Here is a 25,412-nt window from a genome sequence, read left to right on the forward strand (position 1 = left end):
CCAAATATTCCCAAATAGGTGAATACCTGTTCATTGCATTTATGTCATGGATTCCTGTATACTTACAAACCAATAGTTTTTTTTTTTTCTCCCTAATATTTGAAGTGAAAAAAACAAAAACCTTATTGACTTAGATAAGTGACAACTGATTTTACTTGATTCTTTCACTGAAATGTTATACTGAGCACTTGTGTGGTGCTTGTTATAATCCAGACACTGGTATATTTAACACAGAGAACAGTCTTCTGAGGTGGGTTGTGGTGTTATACCCATGTGATGGATGAAGAAACCCAAATCATAGAGGTCAGTCAATAGATGCGGACAGATAAGAATGAGGAAGTGAGCTTTGGACATGGGTAATCTGTCAAACCATTGCATCCAATCAAAACAGTTAAAGATGGGGACAAAGGGTCTTTCCTTGGTTTTCTGACACATACTAACTTGTTACAAGAACTAATGGAGGGGAGGGAGTCAGACTTTATTCTAAAGAGTGAGACTGAATGCCAATTTCTAGATTTTTTATATATGTTTTTATTTAATGACCAAGCTGTTGGAGGCTGAGAAACATAATTGGTTGCCTGCAAATTTTGATTTTCATTCTCAAAAATCAAGTGAGACCATTGCAGTTAGTCTGTCTTATTTAGAAAAGTTAGTTAATCCCATAGGTTTCTTAATGCCATTTGGAAGTACCAGACTGGGGTCCTTTGCCACTGGGGATAGAAAGAATACTAAGAAATGTCTGCCCTCCAGGAGTTCACCCTTAAGCAGATGAAAGAGAGAAAGGGAATAATTAAAACACTTTGTGCTCTGTTGAAACCTCTGTATTCTCTTGTCTTGGCAACAGGTACCATTTCTGTCAACACACTGCGCACACCCTACACTGCTCCTGGAGAGAGTGAGATCTTGGACTTGGATGATGAATTGTACCTGGGGGGCTTACCAGAAAATAAGGCTGGCCTTGTGTTTCCCACTGAGGTGTGGACTGCTCTGCTCAACTACGGCTACGTGGGCTGCATCAGGGATTTGTTCATTGATGGCCAAAGCAAAGATATCCGGCAAATGGCTGAAGTTCAAAGCACTGCTGGAGTGAAGCCCTCCTGCTCCAGGGAAACAGCAAAACCGTGCCTTAGCAATCCTTGCAAAAATAATGGCATGTGCAGGGATGGGTGGAACAGATATGTCTGTGATTGTTCCGGAACAGGCTATCTTGGCAGGTCCTGTGAGAGAGGTAGGATTTCAAACACCTAGCAGCTAACTCCCTAAGATAAAAAGTAAATTAAATGTTCACTCCAAATCTGAACTGACCGTTGAGACAATATATGATATGCTTCTGGACTAAACTATGAACTCCTGTACCTGATGAAGATTACTTACGTACCTTTAATGATCTTCAAGGGCCTGATTCTGGCAACTCTTTCAGTATATTGCCAGGATAAAAATATGGGTTTTCAGTAACCTCTAGCACCCGAGCCTAAGATGTATAACTGCTTTCTCTTTTGTCTAGTTTTTAACTTCAGGATATTAGACAGTTTTTAAAAAAAGTGTGTAGGGTGGCATAAATTAGAAGTATCTACAGCCTCCAGAGCTAATATCTGTGCCAAGAAATAGCATTTGTAGCAAGCCAAGCTTTTAGTTGCAACTACCCAGACACAATGGGGTTAAACAGCCTGCTCAGTTCATCTGTTTACCCAAGGAAAAATATCCTCTGAAAAGTAAGCCGACTTTAAGTTATTTAAGTTACACCAACACTTAAATATTATACTTTCAGAAGTATACCCTAATTTCAAAAGTACTTACCTTTGGTTGGGACCTAACCAATTGCAGAAGATTCATTCATTTATTTGATTTTAAGGCTTAGCTATGTGTTATGGATAGATGGATCTCTGATCAGATGCCCCCCTCTCCTCCTATTTTAGGAGAGAAAGCTACATTTTTTTTCTTTTTCTATCCCCTTAAAAGGAAAGGAACAAGGGTTAAAGTAAAACTGAAGAGTGAAAACTGTCACCAACTCATCTATAGACCAGGCTATCAGCAGAAATAGCAGAACAAATAGTTCTGAGCATGTCATTTTATCGACCCAGTGTTTTAGATAAATGCTTTAGTCACTACACCCGTTGTCACTTATTTTCTACAATGGAACTGAAAATCAATATAAGAAAATATTGATGAGTTGTTCCATTGTTCTCTTATGGTGCAAATAGCATTGATCTATTAGACATTTAACCTAAAAGTACCTAGCATCTTTTTTTAAAGCCATGAGCATTTAGTTATTGTTTTCCTTTATTCCTGAAACAGTTCAATTCATTAACCTAAAATTTCTTAGAGCAAAGGTGGTTACTGTATAAAATCCAAAATTGAAATGTGACTTTGATTCTTTATCATATTAAGGAATTATATCATCTTATCAGTTATATTAATAATATTAATAAATACAAATAATAAAAAATTAATAATATATGACAGATCAAATTATCTGCCAAAATCTTATCACTATTCTGTGTCATATAATTGGAGAGGACAACAGATGGGTAAGTATTTATCACATAGAAATATTAATTCTCCAAATGATGGTACCTGATTATAATCCCCACAGATTGTCATTGGAACTTAGCTGTTTCTGTGTATTTGGGTTTATATGGCTATATTCTCTATAAATTTCCTCTTTGCATTTTCTTCCCTAATTTTAAATATGTTTGTTTCGTCTGGCTTGGGGAAATTGCCTAAAGAGAGGAAAAATTGACGAAGGTAACAAGGTATAATATAGTCAGTCATAATATGAGATAAGCAGACCTTCATGATTGAAAATTTTGTTTTAATTTTAATCATTCAGAAAGCTGCCAATTATTCTGATGCCTCCTGGTTAAGTGAAGCTGGAAAAATGTGTAACTGTCACATGAATTGCAAAAGCCTTTAGTTCAATATGCATGGTATACCACCCTGTGGCAATATTCTGCTACTGCATATGGCAAAAATAAAAATAGAAATTGTAGAGCTCTCTGAGCCAGAATGAGGGAAAGGGAATATTTATATATTGCAATAATTAGAAGGAAGGGTGGTAAGCATAGGCAGATTTGCAAATGAGAATTTAATAGCAAACTTCATCACTGGGATTTAGCATACATTTTTATCTCATGGGTGGCTGGAAATTTCTGTAGATTTCTTTGTCTCCGGGTTGGTTGGTTGTTGAAGATAAAATGGTCATTTTTGTGCAGTTCTTGTTTCTGGACGACAGCAACATTTGTGAGAACTCTTTGCTTTTCAGAGTTAATTTTCTTATTCACATTCTGGCGCCTCCAGAGAACAAGGGAAATGTGGGATGGTTGTCAAGCTTGATGCCACAGAATTTGGCTTCTGTCCAGTTCCCAGCTATGCCCTAGTTCATCACACACAAGATTATGCCCAAGCCTCTGAGTATCCAATTCAGAAGAAGGACTTTGTCTTTTTTCTCCAGATACACTCAATTCCTAAGGCCAATAATCTCTAAGAGTCAATTGACAACTCTTTAAAATAAAAAATAAAAATTAAAAATGGCACTAAGAAAGTTTCTGTTTTATTATTGAGCAATAGTTGATAATTTATGGATATAATTATTTAAAGTAATTAAAAAGTATGCTCAAGTCCTTGGACACTGCAGCATGGAGAATGATGTTGCAATTATATTACAGGAAATTTCATTCTGCGTTAAGGCAGCAAAGGGTTTTTTAAGAAAGAACAAATATTTGCTAACCTAAGAAAATAATATTTTGTTCTATACGTATCAATCCTTTAAGGAAGAAAAATACAGAAAGCATGCTGAATGAATGTGAATTACATTTAGCATATTCTCTCCTGCTTTCTTTCTAATAAAACTAGGAATGTACAGAAACTTGACCAGTGATAGGTAAAATTGAGAGCATTGGTATAATCAGAGGCTTACTTTATACTTGTTTGTTAAAACTCAGCAGATGGAGGGACAGATGTCAGAGCGATATAATTTGGCTCCCTGTCTGATTTTCATCGTTGATCACAATATGTGACTGCCTTTCGGCAAAACTGAGCACAGGTGTACACTTTAGACTGCAACAAGGAATGATGCAGAAAAGCAAATTTATCAAACCTAATGACAAGGGAGAAGGAGATATAGAAGGCAAAGTTGAAACTGTTTTTTCTCCCCCACTGGGAAGTAGTGTTACTGGAATTAGCCTTTTAAAGGACTCTTTTTATGTTCAAAATGATAAAATAATTTTTTCTAATGTTAAAGGATGCTGCCAAATAGCATAACCTTCAATGTCAGGAAGTTGTCTAACATTTATTTAGCAACTCTAGACTACAACCTTGTGCATTTTCCAGCTCTCCTCTAATTAAACATTTACTCTAATTGTGAAGAATCGTTTAGACTTTCAGTTGTCATTTATCAAAAACATGTTATTTTCACATTGAGAATTGTTGAAAATGGCACTCAGGGGCACTCAGGTTTCATGATTTGAGTCTGTTGGTTCATCCCTGCAGCTTTTTGGACCTTGTTAAAGTCCAGTGATCTTGATTTTTCCCCCACTCTAGATTGTATTTCATACTATTTTTGTGATCAATTGTTGACCACCTAACATTTCTAAAAGGATGGGACCCCTTTACTCAGTTTTCAAATGAAACTCCTTTTTATAGAAGAATCTTAGATGATTTTAAAAACATGACTGAATAATATAGACTAGTTGTATAGACTAAATAACTTGGAGAAAAGTAACAGTGTTTTATTAACCTATTAACAATTGGTAATTGTTCTTTAATTGGTACTGAGGCATTTATTGCTTGGCAAATAGGTACCATAATTGGCCGAAGTTTAGAAAAAGAGAAAGTAAAGTTCAAAGTTCATTTAAGGTTATACGTAAAACACTTTTTTTTCTGGAGCTCATTGCAATTTTATTATTTATTATTTATTGAGCAACTACTACTTGGCTATTTGCATTACCCTCTGTTGTTTTCAATATTCCTCCCGTTAGGAATTCTCTTATCTAGTTGGAAAAATTTGTGCTATGATATAGAATCACTGTAATTTAAGATCATATTTTACTTTTTCAGTGGTTAGTTCAGTGCCCAACCTTGGTGCCCCATTTTTGATTAATAGACACCTTTCCAAGTCTGTCTTTTACAGCTTAGTTATGGCCTTTAAAATAGACTTAAAGGAATATTTGGTCACACGCATTACCAAAATTAAATTCCACTTAAAACAGGCAGGATAAATTCGTAATTTCTTTCCTTGAGCATTTATATAAGCTTTATATGTAAATTCAGAGAAGTTCTTTCGTATGCCTTCAGTATCAAGTGAAACTGTTAAAGCCAGTAATATTTATGGAGTCTCAGTTGTGTGCCTGGGTGAGTGCTCAAGGGAGCACTTGCTGCTGATAAAGAAGTGGATATGAGGGATTGGTCTTCGCTCTCAGGACACCTGCATTCTGAAGCATGAATATAGCTAGCACCATACAAACAAATGAGAGGTGATAATATTATACATAACTATATCGAGAATAACTGGTGTGGGAAGCAGTTCTCTCGGGTAACATCTGACCAGAGACCCAAATGCTGAAAGAACCAGCCATTTAAAGAGCAAGGGTGAAACCATTCAAGATGGAGGGATTCGTGGTACAGACACCAAATGAAAGTGCCATATCAGTTTGGCTGGAGCTTGTTCAATGAGGGGTAACATCTGACCAGAGACCCAAATGCTGAAAGAACCAGCCATTTAAAGAGCAAGGGTGAAACCATTCAAGATGGAGGGATTTGTGGTACAGACACCAAATGAAAGTGCCATATCAGTTTGGCTGGAGCTTGTTCAATGAGGGGGGAAGGTGATGCTAAAACCTGAGGCCCAAGATGGGCTAGGACCAGGGTGATACTGAGGTTTATAGTTAAAAAAAAAAAAGTACAGATGATATTGAACTTGAGGTAGAAAACCATTGAAGAGGGATGTGCTTTAAGCAAGATATCTAATAATTGGATTTACTTCTTCTAGAGTTTAATTTGGCTGCTGTGTATAGGGAGAAAGAGTAGAAGTAGGAATACCACATAGGGAGGTGTGATCTTGGTACAGATGAGAGAAGGTAGTCCGGGGTACCTTAGCAGCAACGACGAGAAGCAATCAACTCAGGAGACAGGTTGGAACTAGAGCACATGAGACGTGCAGACTTGCCAATCGCTCCATAATGGCAGAGAAAGTAAGGGAGAAATCAGAAAGATTTGGGTCTCAGCGATGCTGATAGACCCTTTACTGAGATGGAGAAGACTAGAGAAGGAGCATGTTTTGAGTTCATTTTAGGGTAGGAGATTTAATAGTGGAGTAAGATGCCTATTGTATTCCAACTAGAGATGTCACACAGACAATGGACAGTAGTGAAGTGGGACAGAAGAGGATGGACACTTGAGAAATTTTTAGAAAGCAAGATTATTGACTGCAGGGTTCAGAGGTGGCTCTCGCCTAAGAATGCTTCCTCTGAACAAAGATTTTGGAAATTCTTTGAACTTTATATCCAGTGGGAAGAGGGACTTGTAGATTTTACATGCCAAGTACTTTCTGTTCCATCCTCTAGATCAGACACAGGTTTCACAAGTTTTTACCAAGAAAACAGAATTGGTATCTTTGTGCACAACAAGCTTGCAGACTAACACATCTTTTGTGTGCAAACTATCTTTTGTATGCAAGCCTGGCATTTACAAGAAAGAGGAAACTTTAACTACAATAACCTCTGCAGACATTCTGCTGATCTCACAAGAGGAGAAGCTTAATTATGGCAAGGGTCTTCTGGGTGGGGGTCTCTGGCCTGCTTCAGTAGAGCCCAGGAAGGAAGTCAGGACTGTTAGTAAATGCTAGGGGGCATGAGTTGATGAGTAAACTTTAATTCAAGAGGTAGATGGAAAAGAGAAGAAAGTGAAGGAGATCTGTTATACCACATAGCATTTAGACATTCTGAATGCACATTCTGCCCTACAATGACAACAAATGATATTTAAAGTCTCTTAGAAACAGTGCTTGACTTTTCTGACTTTCTGAAAGATAAAACTAGCCAAACCACAACTCCAAAATATAGTCTTAATAATGAGCACAGTTGTAACAGTAAAGTTAATTGCTGTGCCGTGTAAGTAGCCAAGATAATGAAAATTTCCTAATGTATTTTAATTCCAGGTAGTTTTTCTTTTATTAACTGGCATTCTGAGTTAGCAGAACCAATAAGAAAGCACAGTGACACACTCTTGTTTTTCAGCGTTCCTCTACCATATGGTGTTGAACACTGAAGGGTGCTGATGCTTTCTTAAAGTGGTTTGTCATCAACAGTTTTTGATATTCACTTCTTTATGTGTTTAATATAGTATTAGGCAATTTTCCTGTTAACATAGTGTACCTTAGTTTAATTACACACACGCGCAAAAGATTCTCAGCCCCACACCCCTCCTTATTCAATATAGCCATGGTATATAGTTACTGACATTTTAGTGATAGCTTAATATTTTCAGGACATTGAGTGTTTTAAGTTACTCCTTATCTGTAAATGAACCTTAAAATGACATTACTATTTGTGCTTTAAAAAAAATAACTTATTAAACTTAGAAGCTCAGAAAAAAACATCCTTTGTTACTTGGTAAAATACTATTGATTTTTCTTTTTTTCTTTTGAAAAATCACCTTTGGTAAAGTGTTGGCTTCATTCCTATGTTTAAGTCATATTTTTTTTTTCATTTTTAGGATAGAGAGTATGCAACTATGATAACAGTAGCTCCTCTTGGCACCATGGATTTTGTGGGGCAGGGCAGGCCTTAGGGATCTTCCTGTAGTACTCTCTCATTTTTGCAGGTGAAGACTCAGTCTCGGCAGGGCTGATTTCACAGATCCAGTCAGTGACCTCAGCTGTCCATCAGCACCTTCCATAACTGCTGATATTTCCAACCAGGTTCACCCTGTAGAGCTATGCAAAAGAGTATGACCTCTTGCTCTTGAGAAGGAGGTGCATATAAAACACTTGCAATCTAATGCAGTCATTGCTATAGGTGGAAAGTGCTGTGGGGAGAAAAAGAAGAGGTGCTGCTGTTTCTGCACTGCAGCAGAAACCTAACTAAGAAAGTTCTCTAGATTGTGACTTTTCTTTCCAATTTTCTTTAAAAAAAAAAAAAAGTTTCCTTTCTGAGGCAGATGGGCTGATTTTGTAGTCTTGCGTTCTCTCTAGAAGTCTTTAATGCATTTCCCTTTTCCCTTTCAAGGTCTAAATGCATTTAAATGACCAAGAACTTGCTCTATTCATTTCCCATCCATAGAGGCCACGGTTTTGAGCTATGACGGGAGTATGTTTATGAAAATCCAACTCCCGGTGGTGATGCACACGGAAGCAGAGGACGTGTCCTTACGGTTCCGATCCCAGCGTGCCTATGGCATTCTGATGGCGACCACGTCCAGAGACTCCGCAGACACCCTCCGCCTGGAGCTGGACGCGGGGCGCGTGAAACTGACGGTCAATCTAGGTAACCACCTGCCTTCCACCGTTGAACTAACACTTACTCACTTTTTTGTTCAGTTTTGCCTGCAAACATCTATCAAGTAGCCTGTTTGCCATGGAAAGTTAAAACACTTAATGGTCTTATTTCCATCATTTAAGTTAATTTAGGTTGAGGGGGGGCATCTTTTTGTTTTTCCGTTTAACATAACTGTTCTGTGATTCCTACCACTGAAGGTTCTTAAAAGGGAAGCTGGATCTATCAGGGAGGTGAATTGAAAATGTAAATTATGAGGCTTAATGATGCCCTCATCCTGAATTCCTTGTTATTCTATTTATTGACTCTCCTATTGGCTGTAGATGATACTCTGGCAGATAAATTAAAAATCTGTCTAGTTTTACTTAATTTGCAAACAAAATATCAAATTTTAGCTTTGTCGCCCAGATCAGCAGCAGTTGTTCTTATTCTCCTTAATGGGCTTCTCCTTTGAACAGTCACCTCTGTGGTCCTCCATCCTTTTTGTTTCGAAGTACTGTGTGGTGATATTTTGCTATCAAACAGCAATCCACAACCCTTCAACGCCCAAAGTCTGCGGCCCTCAGCAAACAGCCATGAGAACACTAAGGACACAGGCTCTTCTACAGAAACACAATGCTTTCCTGCTTATGTGTAGCAGTAAGCGTCTCTACAGTAAAACCTCACCAATCTGGATGCATTTGGGGGAAAGGTCAGGCTGAATTAAGAGAAAATATGAATTACAGATTTTAAAATGGAAGCAGTTTATCTTTTTCAATTAGATTGAAAATCACAAATTAATAACTGGAAAAATCTTGTCAAGGAAAGGGCTTGCAAGGCTGATTTTAATGGATGAATATGGTTTATTCATAATTAGCACATTGTTTTTTGCAAAATATGACATCATCTCACAGCAAAGTACTTGAAATCAGTTCAGATCCCAAACTTGGACTTTCAAAGTGTGGTTTGTTTACAGGATTTCTTTTTTATTTAAATTTTTCTAAAGGAGATCTGAGTTTCCACAAAATGAAGACTTAATATTCTGCCCAATAAGTATCAATATTAATATTAACTCCAAATAAGAGGAGTAAAAATGAATGAGGTTTTACTGTATTTCAAGAAAGTGTTAAGCACACATAGCAATGAATAAACAGAGGAAGGAAAATAAACATTTTAAACCACATAGATGCATAAAAAAACACTTGTCAAATGTGATGACATGAGACATTTATGACAAACCCTACCTACAATTTCAAATTGTGTTGGGCAGAATGGTAACTCATAAAATATAAAATCCACCCATTGATAGTTTCTTGCATGTAATTACATTCAACTAACACTAGTGATATTAAGTTAAATAATAAAGTTCTTTTTTTTTCTTTAACTACTTAACACACAGCACTATCCTCTTCTGTTAGAGTTCCCTCTAGTGACAATGATAGGTTACTACAAATCAATCAAAAGCAATCAACCTAATTGCAGTCAAGAGACTGCTAATCTAAGTGGAAACACTCCTGGGAATATTTTCAACAGCAAAGCATTCTGTAGAAAGAGTTGTGTAGGGGCTGGTCCTTGGCTGTTTGCAACCACTTTTCTGATGCGGTTGACGACACATGACAAACTCAGCTATATGGAAACAGAATCTAGGTTTATGTTTTTCATGTTCCCCAAAGGCATTAAATATTAAAACCAAAGCCAACAAGTGTATACTATAGATACACACAAACATTCCATGCAGTTTTCTTTTTTCAAAAAAAATAACTACTGTAATCACAGTCTGTGTTATCCACACTAGATATTCTGATCTTCTAGTACTTGCTTGTCCCTTATAAGAAAGGGAAAATCAACAGCAGTGCTCATCATGACCCTTATTCCATAGAGGTAACATTGGTAGCTCCAAGAAAGGCATAGGCTTGTGGGCTCAGAAGAATGACTACCCCTTAACCGTTGTCATTTCTAAAGGTTACATACAGTTGTTTTACTCTTCCTCCAATTAATACAAGGTAAGGAAGCCAGCCAACATCTCGCTATTACCTATTTGCACCCAGGCAAATAAAATTAAGAAACAAACAAACAAAAATCAAACATGAGGGTAAAATGACAATAATTTTACCTTGCTTTCCATTTGACCATTTCAATTCTGAAGGACTGTGTTGGCCTTTGTGGGATATTAGATTTTGGAGGTCCAAGATGTCTGAGCCTAGCTGAGCTTGCACTGCACCCCATTGTGACGGAGCACTTTTTAATTTTGCTGAAAACAATGATATGTTCTTTCACAGATGGGGAGAAAGTTGCAACCAGTCTAAGTCAAGCATCTTTGACAGTTAAATACTCTTTATTCACTTAGATTTGTCACCATGTAGCTTTGTTTGAATTGGCCATTTTTTTAAAACATTCTACTGTTGTTTCCAATGGTGCAGTTTTATAAGAATAATTCTGGGATCTAGAAGTATGTAAAGTATAATTATATAGAGTGGCCATATTTGCATGTGTCTGTCCCCGGAAGGGTGGACTGTGATTTTATTGGATGTCTGCAGCTATTACCTTGAAGGATAAATTTTCATTTTTCATCTATTCTTCCCCATCTAGATTGTATCAGGATTAACTGTAATTCCAGTAAGTGCCTATTCAAAATTTTTAAAATGTTATTCCTCCATTATGATGTAAGCTAGTCAAGAAAAAAGAGAGAAAGCAAGAGAAATGCATTTAGAAAACTCATGATCTCACCTTTGAAGTAGACCAGTCCATCATCTGGGTTGTAAAAATTCATTTTGAAGATCATACAACTGAAGAGTTTCCCACTGCATTTCCCATTCCCATGGGAAAGTGCAAACACCTACGTAAACTTTCAGATACTTCAAGTAACATTTGTTTTGCCAAATCTGGGACTCCAGTAGAAAATACTGTGAATCTTATTTTCATTAGTTTTTCTCTCTAAAATATGGAAAGCAAGTGCTTAACTTCTCTCACTTTGAGAATTACTATTAAATCCTTCTAAACTCAACCAAAGTTGTACATAGCAAAATGTGTTTTTCCAAGCTCTATGTTCTTACAAAATTATGAAAGAGTTCATCCTTGATCATTAAGACTATTTACATAATGAATTTTTACATCCCTATCATATATCTGCAAAAATAACCAAAACCCTTCAAATCTGTGATATGCATGCCAAATGATGAGTCAGAAAAGATGCATGGACTGAGTTTTGTTTGAACTTGGACTAGAGATCTGAAAGGAGATAAGGACTGTGATTTTATTTTGAGTTGTAGCATTATCTAAAAAGTACATTTGTTTTATTTCTTTACGTCAATGTTTAGGTTTTTCTTTTCCAGGTTTTGCTGACCACATAAAGAAATCTCCAGTGATCACAAAGTCATTAGCTATTTAATAAAATGACTCTAATAAACTTCTCATCACTCACTACCCTGGTAAAACAGTGTTCTATTTCCTTGGAAGAAAGCTGAGTGTGAGTTAATGGAACTTATTTCCCAAACTTTAGGCTGTGTTTCCAAATGGAAGTAAGTCTTCTGATGAACAAAATGGTGGTCTTAAATTGGCGAAAGCAAGACGATTTTTCTAATAAAACTCATTCTATTGCAAATGCTCATATTTGTATTCATACAGCTCACATTTGCAGTGATGTATTTTAAAGTCAGTCTGTCCAATCACAATAAAAAGGTAAATGAATTAGGACATTAAATCTTTTACAAAATATAGTTAACATGCCAGGCATTAAAAATTCATCTGAAACAGAACATTTCCTGAAAATAACCTCTCTAAACTCCCATACAAATGGAATTTTTCAAGTATGCCTTATCTCCTTTTTAATCCTATCTCTTTTACACATTTTGAAAAGGACTACACATTTTGCAAGTCTTACACCATGATCCACTTTATTTTCAGCTCTGAGACGTAGATGTAGGCAAAATGTCAACTCATGACATACTCTCTCACAAAGTCAGATTTACTCCTCAGTGCAACTACAGATTTTCTTGATCTTAAAAAATGTTGGGGAATATGCTTTTCTAGACCTCTGTCTTATATATTATTTTCTTTTATTTACATTAAACATAGATCATGAAATTCATAAAATGTTACTATTTAAACACTAACAATTGATGAATTAACCAAATCAAATGTGATTCTGTTCTCTTGCTACATCAATGGCTTTAAATATATATATATCTCATAATAGTACCCTCATAGACTCATGTACTCATTTGGCCAATGCCATGAGATTCTGGTATTAAGGGGAGCTGGTTTTTCCTCTGGATAGTCTACAGAAGAATAACTTTGAAGACAAGATTTTTGCTGGTTTAAAGTTTCCCCTTTTAAAGAATATGAGTGATACTTAAATTACTTTAATATTGAATGAATGATTATGAGCTTTCAGTGCACAACTGGACAGGACTGCACATGCCTTAAGTGGACAGCAGTCACTGGAAAGACCATTCAATGACCAGGTAATGTTGTCATTTTCTTTACCTTTGTCTTACTTGGGAAATAGTGAGCAGATGTAGTTGGGAACTTTAATGAAGAAGACTCAATTTTGAGGAAATGTAGGAATTTGCAAAACAAATAAGGCAACCCTAACGTACAGTGATGAAATCAGCCAGCATTTCTACCTGCAGTGCATTTGCTACCCAATAAAAATAAATTTAAAATATCTGTATTTTATTTAAACTCATAGTTGAATGAAAGCCTGATTTATTATATGTATTCTCTGTGAGTCTGAGGTTTGCCTGAAACTGAGAAGATTAATGTACATTTATTAAATCACAACTATATAACACCACCTTCTCTAAAAATTGTACCATAATTATGATATCAGCTGTGTTGTGAGATTAATATGAAGTGCTTCAATTGATGTCTTTAAGAAAATTGCCACAGGAAATATATAAGCCATAACAGAAATGATTATCTTACATTGAGAGCTAATATTAAACTCTCAATTATTTAAGTTTGAAGAGAAACCTTCTCAGACAAATTTTCCTACGTTCACCCTAAAATTGCTTAGCATTTTCTACAGTCATCTTCTCCTCCTGCACTCTCCGTCCCCCAAGTTTACGGCATCTGTATTTGATATGGAAAGTAAAACACACATAGTATCAGATCTCCAATTTTAGATATTGAAGAATGGATGAGAAGGAGGTAACTGCTTATATTCAAACCTGCAGGACTGGAAGAGATGGCAGATATGTTTCTTTCTCAGCCACTCCTGTGTCACTAGCTTAGATGCAGTGATAGAATCTTCCATAGACAGCCCTTTGTTAAGCTGCTCTGAAAAAGGACAGTTTTGAATTCCTGGGACTGTCTCTTTCAAATTCTTTGCTGCCACAATTTCCCCCCTTACAGGCAAAGCTATCAAGAATCTTTAAATGGAAGAAAGATAGCCTCTTTTCATTTAAAAGTCAAAAACTTGTTTTCATGCATGGATAGGGTACTTTTTAAAATGAGCCATCTCTATGAATAGTGGCCTTTCCAGAGTCAAAATGGGTGTTTTGATCTTTCTGATTGCAAACAAAATGTGTCTGCCCACAATCCCAGACCAGTATGAGTTCACAGATATACATTAGCTTACACCATTGCTAAAATATGTTTAGTATCTGCAATTTGGAATTATATTTAGGGCAATTTTTGAAAATTTATGAATTAGAAAATAAGAATAAAGATATGTTATCTATGACTCTCTCTTCAGGATAGGAATAAAGGGACGTTTAGATTAACCTTGCCTCTTCCATCATCTCCAGTATTGAAAATAAACGTCATGATTCAATAATTTTATATCAAAGTTGCTAACAGAGGCACCATCTTTTAACTCTGATAATTTCTTCCCTGAACAGTGTAGGAAATTTTAATAAAGATAGATGGGAAATGATTATAAAGACTCATTCTTTTAACATAAGAAGGAAAATTGTTTGAATTAATGAAAAAATTATAGACTTATAAAAATTTTCATAAAAAATATATACTAACATACTGAATATTAACAAATTATTTTCAAGAATTATTTGCATGAAAAGGTTAGTGTTTGACAGCCTCTTTCTTGGTTCATAGTAGTGAATGAACTTATTAAGTCTTTTAAAGTATAAAGAATGCAAAAGGAATTTTCTATTCCTTGTGAAATTCTTTGAAGTGCATTATTAGCAGGGTCTGCACAGGCCTTTGGTCTATTTCTGCATTCTTTTTGTTTGCCAAAAAACATAGCCCAATGTCTTGGTAACTCTGAGACCAAGATGCTCAATAATTCCAAACAATTTCAAATCTGAAGCCCACTAATTCCAAACAATAAAACCAAACAGATTAGGCTATGTTGTTTTTTTCTTTTCCTGAAAATTTGGCCTTGTTAGTGGTGCACTGCTTGATTAAATAGTTCAATTTTTTCTCTCCTGTTATTCCTCAAAAATCTTGTGTTCTGAAGTTTGAAGGTTTACATGCATTGAAAATTTGAAAACTAACATTGCTTCTATCAACTGTAGCTGAGTATTAATGCTCAGTAACTATTTGGTATACTGGATACAAAGAGGCTTTTATGCTTTTTTCTGTAATTGTTTTCTATAATTTTTGTTTTTCCAAAATGATAGCATAATCACAGAATATTCTTCTGCTCACAGGAAGGTTTAGGGCCACTTGTACATCCATAGAGAAATGGATTTTAATGAACTCACGATCTGTGAGTTGCTTGTTTGCTTTATTTGACTTTCCTTACACCTTATGCATGAGTCTCTTCTGCCCACCTGCTCCTCCTTCCTACCCATTCACTCTTCTTACTTCCCCATTTATAATGAGTTTGCTTTCTCCTGTACTCATTCCTCTTATTTTCCTAGAAGAATAAAAATTCTCTGGGGTTAAAACCATTATTTTAGGAGGCAGAACATCCAACTCCTTTTGGCTTCTCACAGAAAGTAGTTTATCTAAGATGCAGAAATGACAAAATTCCAGATGACATTAATGTGGACAAAATGTCAAGGTTTGAAGTTCAAATTCTTGTTGTGTTTCAGTGCCCATGTACTGGAGACAAAAGGGAATCTGAGGGCAAGTACTTAACCTCACTTTTGACTTGGAGATTGATAAGAAACATTCTGAGCAGTGTGTTATTGGAAAACGTACTTTGATGGATGTCTGGGACAGATAATAAGATCTTTGTATTATCATTTTATTACCAGAATGAAAAGATCAACTGGATATTAGTTATCACTGACTTTTCTATGTTGATAAAAATGGAATGCAATAAAAGAAAGCAAAATGTCAACCAGTGGCACTTAAGCCATATTAGATTGCTTTGATCAGGCTGCCATTTGGCAAGCTACTTAAGAAGATATGAGGAAATTTCTGGGGACTGGTGCTTACTAACATGAAGCAAATATTCAGTTCAGAGCAGCTGTGAAGTGCCTGCAGAGCAGAGAGCAGTAAAAGGAAGTCATCCACCTCTACCCCCCATCATGTATAATAATCCGTTGTTTGGAAGCATTTATCAGTCAATGCCTGTCCACCAGCTAGGATAGAAAGTACTCAAGGAATAAAGGAAGATGAAAATACAAACACAGCTTATTTTTGTGGTGGTTGTTTTTCATTGAAAATATATACAGAGGAAGAGAATAAAAGAAAGTTTTATAAATTATGATCTTTAGCAAAAATATAACAGCAATTGAATATGAAACATAGAGATCATTTTTTAGGGGGAGTTTTACCAGAAATTGAACTCAGGGGCACTTGACCACTGAGTCACATCCCCAGCTCTGTTTGTATTTTATTTAGAAATGGGTCTCACTGAGTTGCTTAGCACCTTGCTGTTGCTGAGACTGGCTTTGAACTCGAGATCCTCCTACCTCAGCCTCCGGAGCCACTGGAATTACAGGCATGTGCCACCACACCCAGCAAGTTCATATATTTCTGACAGAAAAAAAAAAAAGCAAAACAAAAATAGCTAAAACCAGCAAAGTAAATTGGACATGACAATGATCTTTAGAAAAATTTCAAAACTGGAATGAAATTTAAAGGAAGCATATTTGAATTACCCACATGTTAAAATTTACATAAAATTTAAAGAAGAGTACAGTTTTCTTCCATAGTTGGATGGCTACATAGATGGGGCAATAAAATACTCACTGGCAATTTGAAAAGTAGATGACTTTTGTTCTATTTGGGTGAACAGTTTACTGATTGCTTATATGGAAATATATAATGTTGCAGCATTCTAAAAGATTACCCTTATGCAAGTTGAAACTTCATCTTGAATCCAGGCTTAGTTATTATTCAGTAAAGCATTCCCTTATTGCTACTGCAAAAAGCTATGCTGAAAGTAATTCACAATTCCAGATTAGTGTTGATCAGATTCAACAAATGCTCTTTCATTGTTGAGTGTTGGCATTGTAAAAACGGCCTGGATAGAAATTGCCAGAAAAAATATAAAACATTTCATTATGAATTTGATATTCCTTTATTGGTTTCTGTGAGAGGAGAGTTTTCTTTTATACAAGCAGTTGTTATTCAGTGTATGAGACCACCGCACATTGGTCTGATAGTTTTATTTTTTGCATTGCTAGAGCTGGTTTCTAAACACTGACTGCTTCATTCATTGTTTTGAATTTCTTCTTTTCAGTTTTTTTTCCCTTTCTTTTGTTTCTCGTCACCTTCCTCTAAATGTAGATAGCATTTTAACACATTGTCAATGAATACAGAAAATCAAGAGTAAAAATTTGAATTAGACATTCCTTGATATTAGTAAGCTTTTTTCCTGTTGCATTTAGCTTACGTCATTGTAAGATATATGATTAGAATTTCATTAGCTTTAAATGACACAGTATTTTTTTTTTCTGTATTTGGAACGTTGAGTCTTTTACTTTTGTGCCTGTAATGACTCAAGTCATAAAAGTTAACTTCCATAGTATGAAACAGACTAATCAGTACCCCACAGCTTGAATTTAACATAGCCTCTCATCCCTAGGACAGTATTAATGTTCAGTGGTAATCTAAAGTATTACTCATGGGGAAAAGTATAGATTACACATCTTTCTTCAATTTTAGAATTCCTAATTTTACTCAAAAAGAAATTGTTAATAATGTATACCTTATCAATTGCTTGCCAATCAGAGAATATACAAACAAATATTATGATCATGGGTTTCAATTTTCTGTATGACCACTAAGCAGGAGTGTGAATCTGCTATCTACTGAATGAGATGGTAATTCAGAAGGTGATGGCTTTGTCCACTTAACTGCATGAAAGCTAGGGTAAGTGGCTTCCAGCTGTAGGAGCACAAGTGTTCTTCAATACAACACCATGATCTAAATTCCAGAAAGTGAAAAATTTTGAAGACCTTGAAGAATCTTAATTTTTTTAAAAAAGTTTTTGATTTAGATAATTTATTTTATTACTTAAATATTTATGTAGCTATACAAACTTCTGGGCTTAGGTTTCCTCAGTTTTTCTAAAATTTAGAATTGTTTTTGATTCAACAGAAACTCTTTAATTCACTTCTTATTAACTCAGGAGTCATGCTGTCAAAGTCTTTTAGGCTGAATGATACTATTACATACAAAGGAAGGACTTTTTAAGCCAATTGGTAACTTTTACTAGAAATTAAAAGGGTATTTCTAACCCATTTAAGAGACTATATACTTTTGAGCATTTGAACTCCATATTGCTTAGCATTCTTATCTCCTTATTAAAAATACTTCCTAAAGGTCATTCCTGATCAACACTTGGGAACAATCATATTGTTTCTATAACATTTTATATGAATTTAAACTGGGTTAAATTCTTTCAATATCAAACAAATAAAAACATGACATTAGGTAATGAATAATGCATGTTACATTAGGTAATGAATATTGACGACAAGGACATACTAATCAGTGATATAAACAAGAAATAATTTCAGTCACAACACAGACAGGCCTTGTTCAAGAACAGGAAGATTGTTCAGCACACAGTGTTGTTCTAACTTGTTAGGATATCTTGCCATCCCTCTGTTACCCAAAACTCCCTTTTCAATGTTTTGCCATTGTGTCACTTATTGTCCTCCCTCTTTCTGGCATCTGTGCTACTCTTCTTTTTAATGACTTGCTTCTGCTTTTGTTGAGCCTTTAGTTTTCCACATCTTCTACTTGCTCATTGGTGCTTTCTCCCTCATAGTTCCTATCCTCTGCTTTCCTATGCATGCTAGTTGTTATTATAGTTGCTGTTTCCTCAGCTGATGGCTCTATTTGTGTTATGTACTGAAACTCTCCTAGAAAAAGAATCTAGCAGATTCACTACTTATCCTTGTCCCATTGGACAGAGTTGTCAAATTAACTCATCTCCTGAGTCACCCAACATATTTTAGCTTTGGTGGCACATGCCCACTGTTGATCCAATCAGCTATCATTAGTGCAGGGGACCAGGTAGCACACTCTCCTTAAGGGGACATAGGCCTACATACATAGGCCTACAAAGACCTACAAGCCTACAAAAGCTAATTTTCTCAAGTTATATGACTAAAAATGTTTTCAGTGTAGACATAAAATACAACTTCTTCCATATATTACCGGTTAACATGTGGCACATAAGTGAAATGGGCAAATCTCTTTTAACTGGGGGAGAAAATTCATGGAACCACCACCAAAGAATTTGGGGATTGAAAGGTTCAGTGTACAGAACTCTTTTACATTCTTTTCACTTGTTATCAATGATAACAAAAGCAAAATGGATAAAAAAAAAGTACTGTGAAAATAATTTCCCTGAAAGTTCATTAAGAAAGGCTCAAAGTACATAAATGACTATTATTTTTATTGTGCTTATTTGTTTATTGGATTATTTGTTTATTATTACTTGTTCTTTGAATGCATCATTCATATAAATGAGAATTTTTCACCTTCCCATCCCCTTTCCCAAAGATCAATCTAAATACAAACTCAAAATGTTTGCATGCATATTACTATTAAATTAATTAAATTATAAAGTCAGTTTCCTATAGATAATACTTACAGTTAAAATTACTTTAGAAATGTACATTTCAAATAAGAATTAACAATTTATTTTACATTTTGCATAGGAAGAATGTAGGTAGCTAGTAAAACTCATCATTTAATTATCGGATACACAGAGAAATCAACATCTTTGAAATCAGAAAATTTGTAATGTGAATAAATATGTACCTTTAAAGAATCTGAAGAATTCTGTAATGTTTTACATGACATTGAGAGAAAAGGCAGTAACTTATGCAAATGAAACTTAAAACTCAAACATTATAAAATTTACATCCTATAGTGAGATGACTAAAACTTGCTGTTATAAATGTTTCATAAATTATAAAAGTTCCCAGTTGAAAACATAAAAAAGAAATCATTTAATAAAATTATGTGAACATTCTCTTAGAAAACAGACAGTGTTGAAATAAGCAGACCAGTAAAAAGTAAGACCATGATAATGATTACAATAACATGAACAAAACACAAAAACCTCATTTCAAAACAGCTAAAAACAGCCTAGTGTGGTGGTGTACATTTCTAATCCAGCTACTTGGGAGGCTAAGGATGATGATGGCACATTCCAAGCCAACCAGCTAAGCTATATTGTAAGACCTTGTTTCAGAAAAAAAAAAAAGGGGTGGGGGATAAAAGTGCTGAGAAGGTAGCTCAGTGGTAGAACACTTGACTAACATGTGAAGCCCTGGGTATAATCTACCATACAGAAAGGGGAAAAAAAAGTGAGATTTTGGAAATACTTTGCTAAATACTGTGTTCATAAATTCAACTACTTTTCCTGAAAATGCAATTCAGTAAGTCACCCTACAAATATAGGGTCATAGTGTACAACTGTGTTTGTATCATGTTCTTTAATTTAAGCAACATATTGTAAACATTACATCCTCTATTTGAATATAATATACATATTTCAAAAATCTGTTGGTTATCTCACATTTTAGGCCAAAGTAATATAAAGCAATTCCAGGTCACTGAAGTAGTTGAAAAAAGAGAGTAGGGAGGAAACATGTACAAAAGTGAATTCTACCCCGATACATCAGTGATCTCAGTGTTATTTTTAAGTGGAAACTGACTAGCATCTTCTGTGACCAAAATCTTGAGGAATCAACCAGATTGGAAGAGCCATACATGACAAGATGTTTCTAGATTTGTAGGTGTCAGTTATCTTCATTGATCATAACCCCCCAAGGGAAAGCATACCATCATCTTACCATAGGAAGATCACCCAGCAACCTGCACATGCCTGACCAGCTCTAAGAGGCTTCCACACACTGGCTCTTCAGATAAACCAAGTTAATTCTGCTTATGATTTGATTTATAACTGTCACTGCTCTAGCTGGGCCATTATCTTTTTAGAACATTTCTGGACAGTAAGGTGAGCCATTCATTTCACAAGATTTTGATTCAAAGACAAAGAAGTAATTCAGTATTTTTAATTACTCAAATAAATGGCCAAGTGGAATCATAGTACTCAAGTTAGTGACTGAAATTCAGCCTAGTAAATAAGCCAACGGTAATCTTTTTAAAAAAAATTGTTATCACAACCTGTTATTACAGTATTAAAATTAAAACAAATCAGGTTTTAGTAAATCATATCATTATATTATCATTATAATTCTTACATGAAGGATACAAGTATGTTTTCATGGATTGTATGTCCTTAGCCTTCACTGGAGCCTTCATTGAAAAAGAAAACAACTCTAAAGACAAAATATTCCTTAAATCGTTCTACACAGTTTATCAAAAATACTGAGAAGTAGATTTTTAAGTGTAATTATGGCTTCCCAGTGAAAAGTAAAGAAGGGAAAAATTAAATCAAAGACAAGAACTTAGGCTTAGTTATTTATTTTAACTATTCTCCTTAATTTCCAAAAAGCTTATTTTAGAATATTCCAAACAATTGAGGGTGTGCTAAATTATGTGAATTCAGTCTCATACTTAATGATCCTCAACTTGTTTTAATAAGCAAAGTAAAACACAAGTGAAGTCATTGTCCTTGTATTATGCAAAATATATATTTTTTTTCTTCACCTTTCCATGCAAATAACTATATAACTATTATGATAGATATACAGACAAGGAATCATACATTTCATCAAATAATTTTTGCATTTGTTACTATAATCCCTGACAATTAATGGAATATCAGTTTAAGTATTCATAAGTATTCAGATGATTAGTATCTATATGCTTTTTTATTCAGTTTGGCATTGTGTAGATATTGTACAAGTCACATTTATATATTAATATTAATCAATATAACCCTTTTTCCATACTATAGTGATACTGAATACATTTTCAGTTTATATATAATGCTTGATTAAATAAGCACATTAACTCTTTAATAGTTAAATTTATACTGGTTATCTATCTTATTATGTGATAAGCATTTCTTGGAAATGAACTTTTTTCCTTAAAATAAAATCACAGTCCAAATTTTATTTCATTATATTAGACTTATTATATTATGCCTCTTTCAAAACTTGCCAGTTGAGCTAGATTAGATTTAAAGATAGCTATTATTAAAACATTCTTGTAGTAATATATTTATTTAATCTGTGTCCATTTTTACTGTGTTGTAAATATGTATTCTTGAAAGGTAAATTTTAGTTCTTAAGATGTATGCTTTTCACATTGAAATGTATTTGTATCAGAAATATTTATCTTGGTTTGTCATAAATGGGTACAATCAATGTCAAATCTATACAGACCAAAAGTTTCTTGGTAGATCATTCAAATCTAGTTTGTTCATTTGTCTACAGCTCTGATATTTAGCCAGAAATGGAACAGAGGTGAGGCATCTAAAATGCTGAAATTTATTCTCTGCATACTTGAATAAGGTTATAATTTAGGAAAATGGTGGACAAGTCTCTGGAAGGCAGTTTTAACAGCTCTCCAAGGCCAGGTCTTTTTACCGATATGATCCGTGTTTTCTCATAATTAAATACTCATTGAGCCTTGAGTTCCCCCAGTTCCTAAGCCAACTAATTACTTTGCACATAAAGTTACCAACTGCTGGCCTCAGGTCATTTCGCTCTCTTCGGCTATTTGTGTTATTAAGTTATTTTCAAGACAACTGAACAAAAATGCTGTGGAAATAATTATCCAGACAACTAAGTAAATTGTTCATGTTCTCCAACAGTAGGAATTATCAGATTCCATGCTTTTAAATACCAGAACAAGGGGACAGCAGTCTCTGTGTATTGATCATTCATTATGAATGAAGGCACTAAAAGTTGATCAACTCTTTGGCTTAACTTAAAATCAAGAGATATTTCATATTCTGTTTTAAAAAATCCTTCAAAATCTAAACAACCTCATTCAACAAATACTTGATGAATGGTTATTATGCTCAAGGCACTGAGCTAGAGGTTGTAGCATATTTTCCCTGAGATTTTGGACTCAATGAAAAGACAACATAATATTGATAATAGTAGTTATTATCATTATTATAGTTGAGAGCTTACCGTATACCAGGTGTGGTTTTTCATGATTAATCTGCATTCAATCCAGTTATATTGTAAAATTCTTAGCTTATCTTACAGATAAGAACACTGACTGAGATGCACAGATGTGAGTAGTTTGTTCTGGGTCACACAGCTAACCCCCTGTGGAGGTAGGATACAAACCCATCGGAACACCTGCACCCAACCAAGATATGAACTTTTTAGAAAGTAGATAAAACCCAGGAGGGATTTAAATAAGGCAATGAAAATTAATACAATGTAATCAGCCTCTGAAAAATTTCTCCAGTGGATTTTTAAAAGTTAATACAATACTTTTCTTCTATAGTTAGTGTTTGTTTTTGAAAAGCAGCCATGTCTAGGCTTAATGTGTGCCTTTATTTTATTTCCTCAGCTTACTGTACAATTGGGGATGGGCTTTTCCTGGTATTACTTTTAATTTGTTCAATCAGTTACACATGACAGCAGAATGTTCTTTGATTCACTGCACACAAATGGAGCACAATTTTTCACTTCTCTGGGTTGTACACGAAGTAGGGTCACACCATTCGTTCAATCATACATGTAAGTAGGGTAATGATAGTATTTTTAGTGTAAAGAAATGTATCTGTCTTTATAAATGTCTCTTTGCAAAGGAAAGGCAATTATCTCCGTAGGAGGACATTCCTGATCCTTAATCTTCTCGTTAATATATCCTTGGTTAAACCTAGAAGAGCTTGAGCAGAAATGGGGAAGAGAGGGAGAAGTTACAGGGCTCAGCAGGTCTTCCGTCTTCTGGTTCTTGGGACATAGATCTGTCACCAAGCCCAGTTGGTGACTGGCACCAGGCCTGGCCAGCAAAGCAGGCTGAGGACAGCTTCTCTGATATCCTGGAGAATGTCATTACTGTCATTAAACACAGGCAGTAAGGGGAAAGTGACTATACTGTGCCTCTTATATGGATAAATGATGGATTTTGTTTGCACATTCCCAAATATAGAACTTACTAAAGGATGCTTCAGGACTGGCTTCAACAATGTGCAACGTGTGCAGTGACCCAGGCCCCTATACCTAGAAGGGCCTGCTAGTCGGCTTAATACTTGGCTGTCACTATATTGAGGTTCTTGCTTTTGGAAATCAGGGCCTCCATGTTTTCAATGTGCACTGGGCCACAAATTATGTAGCTTTGGTACCCGTAATAATGTAAGAGAGCAGCAAAAGAAGAATCTGGAAGTGTGATTTACATATCCAATTTTAATTTGCAATTAAATTTTTCATAAATAAATAAAAGCTGACTCATAAATAAAAGCAAAAAGATTTTACTTCCAGCCTAATATCTAAAAATCAAGAGAGATGAAATAAAAATCTTTAATGAGATGTTTCTGTCCCTTAAGATTTTTTTAAACATTAGATTATTTTAAAGTAATTATTTTAAAACAAAAAACTAACAGCAAAGTCAAATGGCAGGCTAAGGGCATGAGGAATACATCCTCCTGTCATTTACAAATAGGAAGTGCTGCTGCCAAGAACCTTGACTCAGGCATCAAACAGTGATAGCTCTTTCTTGTGTTTCCAGGGCTTCTCTCTCTTCCTATCATGTCACCATGACAGGGCTTGTTTCCAGCTTCCCACAAGGTCCTGCCTCCCACCACAGGATAAGTCAACTGCCAAATAAAACTTGTTATTACCTGGGAAAGTAGATATAAAGACCTAGTTTTGCCCACTGTCTCTCAGTGTCTGTCACACACACACAAGCACAAACATCAAGCTTTTTAATGAAAGCTTCTAAATTTGCAGAAAAGAAAAGGAGACTAATGCATTCTAGATTTAGTAGTAGAGGGACCTTACAATTGATCTTACAATCTTCTCAATACTTTTAAAATTTCTTTCAGTTTTTATTTCTGTTTTATTTGAGTAATAAAAGTTAGACCAACTAGCATAATTCTGGTTATGTAGAGTTAATGATGAATCTAAAACTCGGGTTTTCTGATTCTGAAACTTTTAACTATTTTTCTATTATTATTCATTTAATACTCGATGTAAAAGTTTACGGGAAAGGAAATTTTGAGTTGTCTGTTTATTTGTGTGTGCCGTTTAGGAGCCTGAAAATGACAGCCCACAGGCTGTCATTCATTCAAATAAAGTTTTATTTATAAGCAGTCACACACATTTGTTGACAGATGTTCTATGACTTCTTTCACACTATAAGAGAAAAGTTGAATAATTGCAATAATGACCACAAGGCTTGCCAAGAATATTTTCTATCTGGTCTTTTACAGAAATAGTGTTTTGACTCCTGATCTGTTAGGATATAAGTTCCTTCAGACTCTGAGTTGAGGCATTCCTAATGCTCATATCAGTGTTTGGTACAATAACTTTTTAACTAAATTAATAGGATGTGGGTAATAGTACCCATAATAAATAGGAGTAACTACATAGGATAAACCAAAGATAAAATATGGAATATTCCACTTTAAAATCTCAAAATTCTAAGTTGTTATAGTGCTGCAGTCAGTTTAATTTTCTAAAAAAA

At 35.0% G+C, this 25,412-nt stretch overlaps 1 protein-coding gene across 13 annotated transcripts in view; it reads left to right on the plus strand.

The window, feature by feature from the left end:
• Positions 1 to 25,412, plus strand: part of NRXN1 (neurexin 1) — a gene marked incomplete at its 3' end in the record, with an annotated part of 1,087,855 nt that overhangs the window by 504,134 nt on the left and 558,309 nt on the right. For 8 of the 13 annotated variants that reach the window (XM_081265427.1, XM_081265433.1, XM_081265434.1 and 5 more), the window contains 3 exons: positions 845 to 1,228; positions 8,277 to 8,480; positions 11,058 to 11,084. In XM_081265427.1, coding sequence (XP_081121553.1) covers positions 845 to 1,228; positions 8,277 to 8,480; positions 11,058 to 11,084 — 615 coding nt within the window. The remainder of the gene's footprint in view (positions 1 to 844; positions 1,229 to 8,276; positions 8,481 to 11,057; positions 11,085 to 25,412) is intronic. The other 5 variants (XM_081265435.1, XM_081265438.1, XM_081265431.1 and 2 more) reach the window with 1 other exon arrangement.

Source organism: Spermophilus citellus (genome assembly GCF_964194105.1).
Source record: "Spermophilus citellus genome assembly, chromosome: 13".
NCBI lineage: Eukaryota > Metazoa > Chordata > Mammalia > Rodentia > Sciuridae > Spermophilus > Spermophilus citellus.